This window comes from Perognathus longimembris, chromosome 10 (genome assembly GCF_023159225.1).
Source record: "Perognathus longimembris pacificus isolate PPM17 chromosome 10, ASM2315922v1, whole genome shotgun sequence".
NCBI lineage: Eukaryota > Metazoa > Chordata > Mammalia > Rodentia > Heteromyidae > Perognathus > Perognathus longimembris.
The window spans coordinates 13,383,819-13,399,078 of NC_063170.1; the positions used below are offsets into that span (position 1 = coordinate 13,383,819).

At 47.7% G+C, this 15,260-nt stretch overlaps 1 protein-coding gene across 11 annotated transcripts in view; it reads right to left on the bottom strand.

The window, feature by feature from the left end:
* The window catches only part of LOC125358318 (acylcarnitine hydrolase-like), a 108,041-nt gene that overhangs the window by 16,998 nt on the left and 75,783 nt on the right, over nucleotides 1–15,260 (bottom strand). Inside the window, exons 2-12 of one of the 11 annotated variants that reach the window (XM_048355388.1) lie at nucleotides 14,795–14,999; nucleotides 13,068–13,203; nucleotides 12,296–12,429; nucleotides 11,956–12,214; nucleotides 11,437–11,535; nucleotides 10,998–11,138; nucleotides 10,786–10,866; nucleotides 10,402–10,546; nucleotides 9,746–9,883; nucleotides 9,179–9,251; nucleotides 8,355–8,755 (exon numbers count right to left, since the gene is read on the bottom strand). The exons of 4 other annotated variants lie outside the window; for them this stretch is intronic. In XM_048355388.1, coding sequence (XP_048211345.1) covers nucleotides 8,569–8,755; nucleotides 9,179–9,251; nucleotides 9,746–9,883; nucleotides 10,402–10,546; nucleotides 10,786–10,866; nucleotides 10,998–11,138; nucleotides 11,437–11,535; nucleotides 11,956–12,214; nucleotides 12,296–12,429; nucleotides 13,068–13,203; nucleotides 14,795–14,999 — 1,598 coding nt within the window. In that variant the 3' untranslated portion in view covers nucleotides 8,355–8,568. Of the gene's footprint in view, nucleotides 1–58; nucleotides 193–1,062; nucleotides 1,205–2,550; nucleotides 2,756–3,592; nucleotides 3,707–4,786; nucleotides 5,039–8,354; nucleotides 8,756–9,178; nucleotides 9,252–9,745; nucleotides 9,884–10,401; nucleotides 10,547–10,785; nucleotides 10,867–10,997; nucleotides 11,139–11,436; nucleotides 11,536–11,955; nucleotides 12,215–12,295; nucleotides 12,430–13,067; nucleotides 13,204–14,794; nucleotides 15,000–15,260 lie in introns of those variants that run through there. 6 more of the 11 variants (XM_048355387.1, XM_048355394.1, XM_048355390.1 and 3 more) reach the window with 6 other exon arrangements.

Sequence of the window (15,260 nt, forward strand, 5' to 3'; positions counted from 1 at the left end):
TCACGGGGCTGTCCTGGCTCTGCTTGGCCTTCATTGCCCATCTCAATCCCATGCTCACCTGAAGAAGCCCGGGACTCCCAGGCGGTACTGGATAGCGACCACCACCACATCCTCAGTGGCTGCCAGCAAGGATCCATCATACAAGGAAGCCATACCTGCAACCAGTGCACCACCATGGATCCACACCATCACCTGGGAAAGTCAAGACAGATGTCACTGGTTCTCATCCAGCTCCAATCCTACCTTTCCTGACCATTACACTGTCCATGGGTTTGGCTGTGGCATTTGCCAATGTAGTAAAATCTCCCTCAGACCTCCTGAACTTGGCCCAGGTAGAGGACCTCAAGTTCAATCATTATCCTTGAGGTTCACTCCAGGGATCCAATGTGAATTAATGTATTGAAACCTTGAGTATTTGTGCCCTTATGCTCTTGTCCATCTAAAGTGGAAAGAAAAGGGGGCACTTCTCTGATTGTCTCACTTTAACATGAGTCAAAAAGATCACATACTGGGCTGGGAATATGGCCTAGTGGCAAGAGTGCTTGCCTCCTACACATGAAGCTCTCGGTTCGATTCCCCAGCACCACATATATGGAAAATGGCCAGAAGGGGCGCTGTGGCTCAGGTGGCAGAGTGCTAGCCTTGAGCGGGAAGAAGCTAGGGAGGGTGCTCAGGCCCTGAGTCCAAGGCCCAGGACTGGCCAAAAAAAAAAAAAAAAAAAAAAAAGATCACATACTATCCTTGGCACAATACATAACCCACAAATCCGGTGATCTCAAAGTTGAGCACTTTATATCCTCAGGGAGTCTTCTGGGCTCAAGTTGGTAGACTGAGTTCATGTTTGATTAAAGAGCCAAGGCCTCTAACACCTGGGAGCAGTTAGGCCTTTGCATCACTCTACCAGCGGTGAGTCACCTTTGCAGGGTGACTAGGTCTTGGAACCTGATAATGAAACTTCTCTTTAGGTTCCATTCTGGCTCAGATCCCAGGCTCTTCTTGCCACTACTAGTAATTTGCATAGAAATGTCCTCCCACCAAGGCCAACCAAGTCCTGACACTCACAGGCAGGTTAGAGCCCTCGTGGGCACTGGCAGGCGAATAGATGTTGAGATAAAGGCAGTCTTCAGAGGTGGAGAAGGGTGGTATATCTAGCTTCAAGATCATCAGAATCAGTGCATTTGTTGTATCAGCATTTTGCAGACACCTGGTGACAATAGTAGACGATTATTCCAGCATTTGTATCATGGTCAAAAGTCTGAACTTGAGGCTAGATTTGTTCCCAGCCTCTGCAAACCTGTCCTCACTGCTGCCCTGTTCATACAGAATCGTCTCTCATGTCTCTTCCAGCCAAGGTACAAGCCACAGGCCTGGGATAGGTGAGACTATCTCAAGCTAGGCTAGAGCTCTGACCTGCAGTAAGCCTTCATGTGGTTGGGGCCACTGGATTTCTTTCCCCCTTGAGGCTTGGAAATCTTGAATCATAGAATCTTCTAGAAGCCTTGGCTGAAGGGGTTGATCTTTACACCTTCCCTCTGTGCTTATTAAAGCCTGGCCAGGGCTGCTTCCACCACAACAGTGTAGTGTGAATGAATGAAGGTGAGTTACACGTAGGGTAGTGGACATTGCTGAAAACCAAATCCACACCTCAAGGGAAACACATTCCTTCCACCATGTCTCCAGTTGGAAGCACATAGACTTGTCCTCAGCCAGTGGCACCTGGCCCTTTGAGTTGACCCAGTGTCTGTGGAACTTGGCTTCTCCAAGGAGCCCCCACTGCTGCCCTCCTCAGTGAATTGTATGATCTGCTATTGGACCAAGAGTTTTGTCAGGTCCATACAGGCCTGATGGCAGACAATGGCTGGCATGAACCAAGTCTTGACATGGTATATCTCTGTGCTTTAGCACCCAGTGCTAACACTGTTCAGATGCAAAGCCAGAACAATGAGCCTGGTAATGTTGCTCCACCCACAGAAAATTAGCAAATTCACGAGAAAGATCTAGATGGGAAATGGACTGTGGGGTTTACATGTGAGAAACACTCAGACTGGGCCAGTGAGCCTATCCCACCACAGAAATTCTCTCTAGGACCAATTCTGTGAATACTGTATATGTTCTTGATACATTGTATATTGCATATATGTCAACCTGACCTAGACAAGGGATAGAAAAACAGGTCGTAAGATATCATAAGAAATGTACACACTGCCCTACTATGTAACTGCACCCTCTTTGCACAACACCTTGTAAAAAAATTTATGTCCAATTAATAAAAAAAATAAATAAATAAAAAATAAATAAAAAAAGAAATTCTCTCTAGGGGACTGGGAATATGGCCTAGTGGTAAAGTGCTTACCTTGTGTACATGAAGCCCTGGGTTCGATTCCTTAGCACCACATATATAGAAAAAGCCGGGAAGTGGCACTGTGGCTCAAGTGGTAGAGTGCCTTGAGCAACAAAAAGCCAGGGACAGTGCCCAGGCCCTGAGTTCAAGCCCCAGGACTGGCAAAAAAAATTTTTTTAAAAAGAAATTCTCTCTAGGCAAGAACTTACATGGCTGGGTAGGAGGTGCCATCCCTCACACCACTCCAAGGTTCAGGGGGCTCCGGGGGGGCAAAGCGCAGTGGTCCAACAGGTGGCTTGGCAAAGGGAATTCCCAGGAAGGTGTGGACTCCCACATTGGTGTCCTCCACATGGACGAGGCTGCCCCGCACCTGCCCGGTGTGTGTGGTCCTGATGGGGCTGGCTGGGTCCTGGCCTGTGGATGGAGAGATGCACATCAGAGTTGGGTCTGCCCCATCAGCTGCCACTCACGTTGCCTCTATGCTACCCCACAGCTCAGCCTGGCAAGGTCCTCTGATCTGCAGCTTCAATGGCGTCACATACTTTCTGCCTGCATGATTGTGCTCCCAAATCACTGTTTTTACTGGATCTGACTCAGACCTTCCTACCAGTCAGGCTCCCTGAGGTTCTTTGTTACTTGATACCATCATTAAACCCTAGGAGCTTCCAGCTTGCATCTTAGGTGTTGGGAGAATAAGCATCATTTCCTGAACAGGTGTTACAAAGTACTAGCAGCACTCTGGGGATTGTAGTGAACATTTCCAATCCTTAAGGAACTCACACTGGAGGTATCTAAAACGCCAAGAGGAAATGGGGGCTGCAAGAGAGAGTGACACAAGTGATCACATCATGAAATCCCTGGTCTGCTTATGTTGGGGATCAATAAGGGAGAAAGCCATTGGATTACGGTCTGCATCAACCTGGCCTGTATAATCATGATATCTGTTGGAGTGTATGCTGAATACATTAGGTTTATTTCCCTTAGGTTAAGACAGAGAACTCTTTCCTGTGTATTCCTACTTGGCAGCCCCTAAACTCCTGTTCTTCAGGTGTGCTGACATCCATTCAGGCCCACCACACCTGGATATTGGTCCTCAGTACCAATGCCACCTCTTTTGGAACCTTCCCCCATGTCAGTTTCATCTTTAGGTTGTAGAAATGCACAAATATGCCCTGTTCCAGAAGTAAAGTAACTCTCCTGTTCCTAAGCACTCTCTGGGAACTATTTGTGAATCAGCAGGTGTCATGTCACCTGGTATGGCTGACGCCAAGATGGCAACCCCAAACAGACACCAGAGACAGCAATTTGGAAATAACTTTCCAAGCCCATAGACATAGCACTGACTTCCATGTTGTCTATGCAAGAGGCTTTGGCTAGATGAGAACTCTGACCCTGGACCTCACTGTGGCCACCAGCCACTCATGCTTCATAGTTGTTATACTAAGGATAAACATTGCTCCGAAGTTCCTGTTAGAGCTAGCTACCTAGATGTTGCTTCAAGCCCCTTATGAAGTGGTATGATGAAGAGATGAGCCATGCAATGTCAACAAGTGACCTTTGAGTTAGGAGATTTAAAACCCAGGGTCTTCTGTAGAGCAAGATTCACACAACCAACCACTCCTGTTATAATTATTACCTTGGACTCATTCTTTCAGAATGATAAGCCAGTGCATGATCCAGACCAGATAAGTGAGGGGACCTGGTAGGAGTGGGGCTTGGGTGAGGTGAGGCCGAGAGGGTAGGGGGAGTTCATCAGGGCCCATCCCAGGTTGCTCTGCGGTGAGTTATCAAAGGTTGCACATAGATTTCTGGATATAGTTCTCTCATAACATGAGCTCCTACTAAGGGCCTGGGGACTTTGTGGCAGGCACAGGGTACATTCCCTTTGCCCTAGAAACCAAGCCAAGCCTGATGCAAGAGCTAATACATAGGCGGGAGAAACCCAAGGGCATCTCATTTCAACTTTATCTAGTTTCTCTAGGTAAGTATAGCCTTTCTAGGAGCAGAAACCATTGCGGTGGCTCATTGGACCACGCCAATATGATTCTCTGGTTATGAACAGGGGTCCACTCAGAGTCAGAGGATAGTGTGAATGACAATGACACGAGCAGATTCAGTAGCAGTTACAGCTACAGTTGCAACACACAGGAAGGAAATGTCCAGAATCTCTGACTCTGCCTGGCACATGTCAGTGCACCTCAGACTCTTTAATATGGGGCTCACTCCTCTGTGTCCTCAGGCATCCTTGACCCTCTAAGAGCTATATGATCACCACCCTGGGCACTTAGGGGAGGCCTAATTGACACAATTTTCTCACATTATCATCTTTCATCTCCACCTGCCCCTTCCACCTACCCTTCCCCGAAGCTCAAACTCTTCCCTGTACAATGTGACAGATCTCACCCTGGTCCCTATCCCTCCACCCCACCGGCGCAGGAATCTTACCCTGGATCTGGAGTGGTAGGAGCAGGAACCCATAGACCACTGTGGTCAGCCAAGCGGGAAGTCGGTGCATTGGCATCACTGGCTCACAGAACTGTTTCTGTTCCTCTACGCAGCCTACTGCAAATCACTAGCAGGCATAATTCACCTAGACCTTGCCCAGCCAGGAGTTTGGACCTGACAGGGAGTAGGTGGGGTCATAGAAGAGTCTGAGCAAGGTTGTTCCTGCAAGAGAGAAGCACAGGAAGTCATCATGCTGGGTGTGAGCCCTTCCCTTCTACTTTTCCTTTGCCCTCCTCGAGAGGCACTGTGTGGCTTCTGCAGCTCTTGAGATTCTGGGAACTATCACTGAGGTGAAGGTTGTAATGCAGAAATTGAGGGCTGCTCTGAAGAGAAGCAAGCTCAGGATCCCATAGATGGAAAATGAACCCCACTTTCCATTGGGGCAAAGGTGAGCACCAGAGCAGAGACAGGGAGCTATGACTGTGCTCATTTTGAAATTCTTCTTGAACTCATTGTTCAGAGATCACAGAATCCACTTTCAAGTTCCTTCATCCCTTAGTCATGGTCTATTTAGGAAGGACTGGAGCCTTGAAACCTACTGTCACAGTGGTATTTCTTAAGGACCCAACCCCCTAGGCACTCTACCCCCAACCTGTGGTAACCTTGGTGTCTGAGATCCAGGGCAGTCATTTACCATTTGAAAACCATTTAAAGTGAACTTGCTGGTTGCAGCACTGTGGGAAGACAGGCCTCTCTGGGTCTGTGGTAATCTGGGAGCCAGGTCTGTAGTCAGGAGTGTGTGAAACATGTAGAGTCCTGGTAGGATGCAGTGAGACAGCAGGGGCCAGGAGCTGCAGCCCAGACTGACTTCCCAGAGAAAGGGTGCCATGCTCAACCTCAGCATGGTCTTTAGGGCCTGTGAGAACCAGCTTTGAGGCTTCAGTCTCATGCACAATCCTCTTGAGGACCCACAGCCTGGCACCACAGGCTTTCCTTTTTGGTACTCTTTCTGGAGGGCTCAGTTTCCCTGTATGACATGGCTAAAGATTCCATGACCTCCGTTCCAGCCAGAAAGTCTGCGTTGCACTCAAGGTCTCCAAGCTAATGAATCTGGTCCAGGGTATGGACCCAGACCCTTTCTTTGCAGTTTCTCTGATTAGACTCACAAACAGTTTGGAGACTAGGCAAAGATATGGATCACCGTCAGCACCGGTGTGTTGCAGAGCCTTCAGCCAGAGCTTAAAGACCACTTCTGCTCACAGGCTAGGGTTTTTATACTGGGTTGATAGCAATGATAGTCCTGTAGTGGCTGATAAGAAAGTAACTAATGTGGTGCTTCTGACCCTGGATTGTGTGTGTGTGTGCGTGCGCGCGCGTGTGCGCACACACACGCGCATGTGCGTGCCACGCAAGGACAAGTACTGAGGCTTGACTCAGGGCCTAAGAGCTATCCCTTAGCTTCAAGACTGGTGCTGCACTCCACTGGAGCTGGAGCTCCATTCCGCTTTTTGTTGGTTAACTGCGAATAAGAATTTCATGGACTGTGCTGTCCAGGCAGGCTTCAAACAGCAATCCTCAGATTGCAGTCTCCTGAGGGTTAGGTACAGGCCACGGGCACATGGCTTCACCAATGTGCTCTGATGGGGATTTTTCAGAAAGTAACTAATATTGAGATATAGATATTATGAAAACTGGGTCACATTGAGGAAGGAGGGGAATGAAGCAGGGGTGTTAGTTCAAAGTCCTGGTCTGGTGCCAGCCAAGTGGGTTACAGTTGGACAAGGGGAGAAAGTAAGGCTGGAGTATTGGAAATCTAGACACTCATCTAGAACCTCAGGATAAGGACATTTGGCTACTCAGACTCAATAGCACTCTGACTTTCATTCTCCTAACCTAATTAGCGCCTAGGCTGGGGGCTGAGAGTCTAGCTCCTTGAAGTTCAGAGTCCAGTAACAAGTTTATTTTAAATTAAAATTACAATGCTTCTTTTTAATACCATGGCTGTGGTGCACTCCTGTAAGGATGAAGGTCACCATGTGGCCTCCAACTTCCTGTACCATCATTCAGAGACCCTGGCATCCACAATACCCATGCTAATAGGAAAGACATGGATGAAAGGGTTTTAGAAGCCTTTCTGTAGGTTTGAGAAGGTTGATGAAAGGTTACATACACCTAGTGATGCAGACAAAAAAAGGAGAAAGTCAGGATAGAAACAGAGAGGAAGGGGTGAGGGGGACAGAGGAGGAGAAAGTGAGAGATGCAGACTCAGATAGACAGGCAGACAAAGACAGATAAAAAAAAAAAAGAGAGACAGCAAACCCATCGGAGACATAAGAGCCAATGGCTCATACTTGAATCCTAGTATCTCAAGAAGTGGAGATCTGAGGATGTTGGCTTGAAACCAGTTCAGGCAGGAAATTCAGTGACTTTAATCTACAATTAAGCAATAAAAAACCCAGAATAGAATCAAACAGAATTGAAAGCCTGTGTCTGCATAATGTTAGTTTGAAAGTGCCCTAGGGCTAGTGATATGGCCTGGTGGTAGAGTGCTTGCCTCCTATACATGAAGCCCTGGGTTCAATTCCTCAGCACCACATATATAGAAGCCAGAAGTGGAGCTGTGGTTCAAGTGGTAGAGTGCTAGCCTTGAGCAAAAAGAAGCCAGGGACAGTGCTCAGGCCCTGAGCTCAAGCCCCAGGACTGGCAAAAAAAGAAAGAAAGAAAGAAAGAAACCTAAAAACTTGATAAAAATTGCAAAAAATGTGTCAATATCAGATATGCATCCAGTTGTGAGTGAACAGAAAGTGGTGTGTGCATTCATGGAAGTCACTTCTCAATAAAAGAAAGAAGTAACTCTTGATTCTTAAAATATTAACTGTAGTGACTACAAGCCACAAACAATTCACTTAGTATGATGTTGTATATTGGCCTATTATGTATGTCAAAATCTTGATAACAACTACAAACCAATTGGGTTAGGCAGTAGTGGCTCTTGCCTATAATCCTAGCAAGTCAGGATACTGAGATCTGAAGATCGAGGTTCAAAGCCAGCCCAGGTAGAAGAGTTTATGAGAGTCTTATGTCCAATTAAGCAGCACAAAGGCAGAAGTGGAGGTTGGTTCAAGTGATAGGGATTCAGCGTTGAAAAGAAAAAGCCAAGTGAAAGGGGAAAGCCCTAGTTCAAGTCCCAGTACTGGAATAAAAAACTATCAGGTGTTTGCAAAATGCCGAGTAAAAGGACATAAATAACTGTAAAGAGTGTGAAGGAATGTTTTGGATGAAAGGAACATTTTAACACATGAGAGTGGATATTGGTGAATTTAATTGCATACAAATTAGTCCATAACAAAGTTCTTTGTGTGTGTGTGTGTGTGTGTGTGTGTGTGTGTGTGTGTGTGTGTATCTTAGAGACACTTAGGGCAACATGTTCAAAACATCTTGATTTCAAGATGGGCTGGGGGTTTAGAGCAGGCAGAGGTTGGAAAGATGAAATGAGCAAGGAAGGAAGGGACGCAGGCCCAGCAGTGTATGGGGGACGGTAAGCACCATTGGGACTGAACCAGCTTCTTTGCCATGGTAGCATTTATTGAGTGTGTCTGACAAGAGAGAGCTCGGGCAAGTTGGTCATGAACATCGTGCAGGGAGTTTCGCATAAGTATTGGCTAGCTAAATGGCTGGATAAAGAGGGAATGCTGGAGTCAATTTTTATTTGGTAGTAAGTGTGTGGACTCCTGATGCTAACCAAACCTGCACTCAAGCCCACTCCTCCCAACATAGTCCCACTATAGCTCCAGGTGCTTCTCCTTAGCCATATTCAGCTCCTGGATCTTCTGAGGCAAGGTTTCTGTCCAGAACTTCAGCCTGGAGGCCTTCATGGCCTGGCCCACTGCAGGATGGATGTCCAGCTGGAGGTATTGCTCATTTTGATCCAATATGGGCCAGTGGAGCAGGTCCTTGCTGTTGGGGTTCCTGTGGACACACCCTCCGGGGAGGGTGAGTAAGGGTCATTCTGAGTGCTTGTGAGCCTGGACCCAATCACCTCATTGGGGTCCTGCCAGGCAGCCCAAAAGATCAGGGGTATGGGGGCGGAAGTAAGGAAACTCTTTTGCTGTAGGAAAACTAGGCCTTCCCCTTAATGTCTGTCCTCTATGGTTCAGAGCCACCTCACAGAGGTGAGTACTGATGTTCCCACAAAACTGTGGTCCACCTTCCAGGTCTCTGGGGCAAGAGAGAGTGACCTGCAGCTACCATGCACTTTCTCCATGTGAGTGAGTCCTGAGGTTTGAGGAGAAGTGTCATGTACGTAAGTGTCTTGTGTGGTATGAGTATTTTCACAAGGGAAGGACTAGGTGGTCTCCTTGTAGGGAGGCAGGATTAGGTGTTTTATCTCACCCATTCCGAGCAAAGTTGGCCCAGTACTTCATCATCCTCCTGCTCAGTAGCTCCTCCTCCTCAGAAAAGTGAGCTGCATGGAGGAGAACAAGGGTCCGGGTCTTAGACAACATTTCAGGGTGCCTACTCCTGCTCTCCACCTCCATTCAACTGTAGTTAGATCCTCCATACCAGGCCTGATCTTTTTCGTCTACCCCACCTAGTAAGGCACTCTCATTGCACAAGCTTCCATTACTCATCCCAGCCTCTAGCTGAATACATCAGTGTGTACTCCTGGACTAGAGGACATTTCTACCCTCAGTCCTTGGGAATCATTTAGGGACATTCATTACCTCCAACCATCCATATCTGACACTCTATTTAAGGTGGGGCTGGGAGGTTCGAGCACAGGCTATTTGTGGAAAGGCCTGGATTCCAAACATTTGCAGCATTTTGAAAGTAAGATTCTGCACACTTGACCTTGTCCTCTCTCTGAGCTTCAATTTCCTAATGTAGACCATGAAGGGAATCACTCAACAGGGATCCTAGTGTGGCCCATTCGAGCTGATGGAAAAGAAGAAAACTCACGGTTGCTGCCGAAAAAGGTGGACCCGAGGACAAAGGCAATCTCATCACCGTGGTCAGCCTTGACATGCGGGGGCCTGAAGTCCTTCATGAAGCCGTGAGCATGTTGGAACTCATAGAGGTACACAGGGGCATGGGAACCTGGACATGTAGAAAAATTATGCCATGGTGACCCCTCACTTGGAATTGTCCCTCCTATCTTCGGTCATATGATAGCTAGGTTGAAGCTGCCTGCAATCTGGACTGTGAAGTGAGAAACCTCCGGCAAAAGAGGCCTCAGAAAGACCAAAGGTGGTCATTACAAGTCAGTGATCCATTATTGTGAGTTCTAGGAAGAGTTCTGAGTCCATGAATTGTGTATTACTGCCATCTTCTGGTTGACTCCAATGAGAAAAGGTTTGCTTAAATCATGGTTGATTTCTTATCTGTGTGGTCTTGGACTAGTCACGGACTATCTAATTTTCTCTCTTTTGACATGGCAGTGATGTTCGTGTCTTACAGTAGCCATGAGAATTTACTGACCTGTGGAACATCAGGAGCCTGGCAGTGGGGCCTTGAGAAAGACAAGGGTGGGGACTTAGGCAGCACAGAGCTGCCATGGGGTGTACAGCTCTGAGCTGCCCACTGGGCAGTCAGGCCTCAGCTACAGATGTACTCACGCTGAAAATGTGCCACTTGCAGTGCAGGCATTACAAATATGTAGTCTGTCATCATCTCTTGGAACTGGGATTGGAGGGTCTGGGGGTCCTCAGTATCCCCCATGTACTCTTCCATCAGCAGGTCAGCAGACTCAGAAGGCAAGTTCTGTGCCAAGAGGATCAGAGACAGTCAGGTTAGGCAGGCCAGGCAGTAGCAGGGAGGAAGCAGCCTCTGAGTGGAAAGATGGGACCTGGGTGGGACATAGTATAAGGGGGAAAGAGCCATGTACTGGTATAACCCCATCACCAACACACAGATATGCCATCCTCTATTCCTGGACATTACTGTGTGGACTAATACTTTAGGCTGACCCCATCCATTGGGACAGGTGTCCAGATGCTTACCATTATTCCTACCGTTTTCTGCATAACAGCTGGCAAGGTCTTTCTATTTATTCCCTTTATGGTGTCAGCAAGTCCTGAGATCTGAGTGGTGGGAGAGAGTTTATGCTGGAATAGCCTGGTCATAAAGGTATCATGCTCTGTCCCACCATGCCTGCCACTCACTCACACACAGAGGAGCTCCAGGAAACTAATGAGTTAGAATTAAGTCTCACCATGGGGATGATATAGCCATACTCATCGTTGTTGACACCAATGATGCTAGGGACAGGGTGGAAGTCAGCAGAAGCCAGCAGCTCCTTGGGGTGCCTGGGTAGGAAGGCCCCATCCACCACAGCAGGGAGTATATTGATTGTCTGAGGAGGCATCCATGATCAGAAAATTGAGATCACATACCACATATTTTCTGAATTCCTCATGATCTTTCCACCCTATGCAAATTCTCCCATCATATTTTCCCACACACATCCCAAGAGATTCAATGGTTGGGCTGGCCTCCCTTAGTCTTCATTTTGTATCAAGGACTATAATAACAGAATCACAGGTTCAAAGTATTAGAACTGGGTGATTCTTCACACCCTATATCTTTTTCCCCCTCATGGATCAGTGGGCTGGTCCCCCTGCCTGACTCCCACCTACACCATTCAACCTGACCTCAGTAATAGCCAGCATTTCCTCTTCACTCTTGGCCCGCAGGCAGCGCACCAGAGCCTCTGAGTCCACCTGCTCACAGGCAGACAGGTTGGCCACCATCTGGAAAGCAATCATGCAGGGACTGCCTCACCCTTTGAAGTAAAATAGGAGGTTTGCCCAGAATTGGATGGATGCAAATTCCTCTAAGCCCTTCAAGGTATAAAGTGTGGATTGTTGCAGGTATCAACTTGTTTCCACTTTCCTGGTGTTCAGGGGTGACAGCTGGAGGACCCATCCCACTACTTACATTGTATTTCCACAAGGGAGAGTCTGTGTAAAGCTTGCTGGTCACAGACCACACTCAGCTCTGTGAGGCTGAGATGTGTGGATCCTACCCCTTGAGCCCTCAGCAATTCCCAAGGAGAACATCCCAAGTTCCCTCCATGATCCTCTTTGTCCCCAGAAAACACAGGGAACCAGAGGCTGTTAGGGTGAGGGGTAAGACAGGGAGTGTGGACCAGGGCAGCTGAGGGCACTCACTGAGGAGACTGCATCAGAGGAGCTGGAGATGAGGCCTGGCAGCACGGCCACCCCACTCTCCATGATGGCACCATGGAACAGTCCTTGGGACATGGGGGACACGACATGTGAGGACACACTTGTGCCACCTGCAGACTCGCCAAAAATGGTGACACGGTCAGGGTTGCCTCCAAAGTGGGCGATGTTCTGTTGCACCCAGCGTAGGGCGGCCACCTGGTCCAGGTAGCCCCAGTTGCCAGTGGCATGCTGGTCTCCAGTGCTGAGGAGTGGCAGAGACAAGGGTCACAGGGCTGTCCAGGCTCTGCTTGGCCTTCATTGCTCATCTGAATTCCACGCTCACCTGAGGAAGCCTGGGACTCCCAGGCGGTACTGGATAGCGACCACCACCACATCCTCAGTGGCTGCCAGCACGGACCCATCATACAAGGAAGCCATACCTGTAACCAGTCCACCACCATGGATCCACACCATCACCTGGGGAAGTCAAGACAGATGTAACTGCTTCTCATCCAGCTCCAATCCTACCTTTCCTGCCCATTACACCGTCCATAGGTTTGACTGTGAGCAGTTGCTAATATAGAAAGAACTCCCCAGCACCTCCTGAACTGGGCTCTGGGTGAGGCCCCCATGTTCTATCAGTCGCCTTCAGGTCCACTCCTAGACTCCAAGTCTGGATAAATGGCTCCAAGTCTGCAGTACTGGTGCCCTTACTTCTTGTCCATCTAAAGTGGAACGAAAAGGGGCATTTCCCTGATTGTCTCACTTTAATGTGAGTCCAAAGGATACATACAACATTGGCACAATAGATAATCCACAACTTGTGTTATCTCAAAGTTCATCACTTGGCTTCCTCTGTTTGTTTTCCCAGCTCAAGTTGGTGGAGCAAGTTCTTGTTTGATTATAGAGCCAAGGTCTCAAACTTCTGGGAACAGTTAGGACTCTATCTCTCCTATAATTGGTGAATCGCCCTTCCTGGCAAGTGGTGTTTGGAACCTCATAATAAAACTCCTTAAGTTGGACACTACTTCTGACCTCAGGCTATTCTCATCACTACTAATAGTGTTGCAGATGAAATGTCCTCCCACCAAGGACAACTAAGTCCCGACACTCACAGGTAGCTTAGAGCTCTCCTGGACACTGGCAGGTGAATAGATGTTGAGATAAAGGCAGTCCTCAGTCATGGAGATGGGAGGCATAGTTATGTTCAACATTTTCAGTACCTTCATTGTATAAACATTTTGCAGACACCTGGTTATAATAGTAGACAATTATTCCAGTGTTTGTCTCATGATCAAGAATCTGACCTTAAGGCTAAATAGGTTCCCAGCCACTTGAACCTCTGCTATACTGGTGCCCTGTTTGTACAGAATCTTCTCTAATGCCTCTGACGCATTTCTGGGTGAGGTTGTGTATTTCAAGCCACCATGGAGCTCTGATCTCCAGGAAGACTCCACATTCTTGGGTGCATTGGATTTCTCTCCATCTAAGGCTTGGAAATTTGGACTCAGAATCTTCTAGAAGCATTGGTGGCAAGGGTTGATTGATATTTACAGCATCTCCTGTACCAATTAAAGCTTGTCCAGCTTTGCTGCCACCACAAAAGAGTGGTAGGCATGAAGGAAGATAAATTATGCATGGGGTAGTGGGAGATTGCTGAAATCCAAATCCAGACCCCAGGGAACCATATTTCTTCCACCACGTCTCCAGCTGGAAGCACATAGACTCTTTCCCAGCCAGTGGCATAGGGCTCCTTGATTTGGCACAGTAGTGCTGCCCTCCTCGGGGATCTGTAGCATCTGGTTCTGGCCCAGGAGCTTTGTCAGGTCCATAGAGCCAAGATGAACCTTTCCCAGGCAAACCTCCCCTGCTGGCAGAGAATAATTGGCATGATCCAAGTCATGGCATAAGTATATGTCTATGCTTCAGCACTTGGTCTTACCACTGCTCAGATGTAAAGCCAGAGCAATGAGCCTGGCACCATTTCTCTACTCACTAACTCCTTGCAAATTCAGTGGGAAACTCTACATAAGAAATTCTGCAAAGCCATAGCAGAGCATCACAAGGCCCAATAGCTATACCCTTAGAAACACATAAGATGATGCTAAGTGAAATGAACTCCATGTTATGGAAACAAGTGATATATCACAGTTGTAACTACTTTCAACGTCCTATGTGTATGTGTAGTTTCTATTATTGATGATGTTTTGTATCACCTTCCTATGTCTGTACCTACACTATCTCTGTAATCTTATCTCAGTATATTGGAAACCGTGTTTACTGGTATTGGAAGTAGGAAATTCAAAGGGAATACCAAATTCGAGAGACACAGGGTAAAAAAAGAGAAATAACTACAAAAGCAATACTTGCAAAACTGTTTGGTGTAAGTGAACTGAACAACTGGGAGGGGGGAGGGAAAGGGGGGGAGGGAGGGGGGCATGAGGGACAAGGCAACAAACAGTACAAGAAATGTATCCAATGCCCAACGTATGATACTGTAACCTCTCTGTACGTCAGTTTGATAATAAAAATTTGAGAAAAAAAAAAAACTGTTTGGTGTAAGTGAACTGAACACCTGGGGGGGAGGGGAAGGGGGGAGGGAAGGGGGCATGAGGGACAAGGCAACAAACAGTACAAGAAATGTATCCAATGCCCAATGTATGATACTGTAACCTCTCTGTACGTCAGTTTGATAATAAAAATTTGAGAAAAAAAATAAATATAAAAAAAAGAAATTCTGCAATGCAGAAGGAAATGGACTGTGGGTTTACATGGGAGAAAGACTCAGACTGGTCCAGTGTGCCTATCCCACCACAGAAATTCTCATTCTGCAAGAGCTTACATGGCTGGGTGGGAGGTGCCATCCCTCACACCACTCCAAGGTTCAGGGGGCTCCGGAGGGGTGAACCGCAGTGGTCCTACAGGTGGCTTGGCAAAGGGAATTCCCAGGAAGATATGGACTCCCACATTGGTGTTCTTCACATGGACGAGGCTGCCCCGCACCTGCCCGGTGTGTGTGGTCCGGATGGGGCTGGCTGGGTCCTGGCCTGTGGGTGGAGAGATGCACATCAGAGTTGCGTCTGCCCCATCACCTTTCCTTCACACTGTGGCTCCTGTTGCTCCTGGTCACCCACAGCTGAGCCTGGAAAAATCCTCTGATCTAGAGGCCAATGTCCTCACCCACTTTGCATCGGGAAAACTGTGTACCAACACCATTGTTTTCCAGCAGCCATTCCTACTGTGCTCACAAAGGATTCTTTGGATGTGGCACAAAAGAGGCCTTTCCATCTACTCATCTCCATCTATGG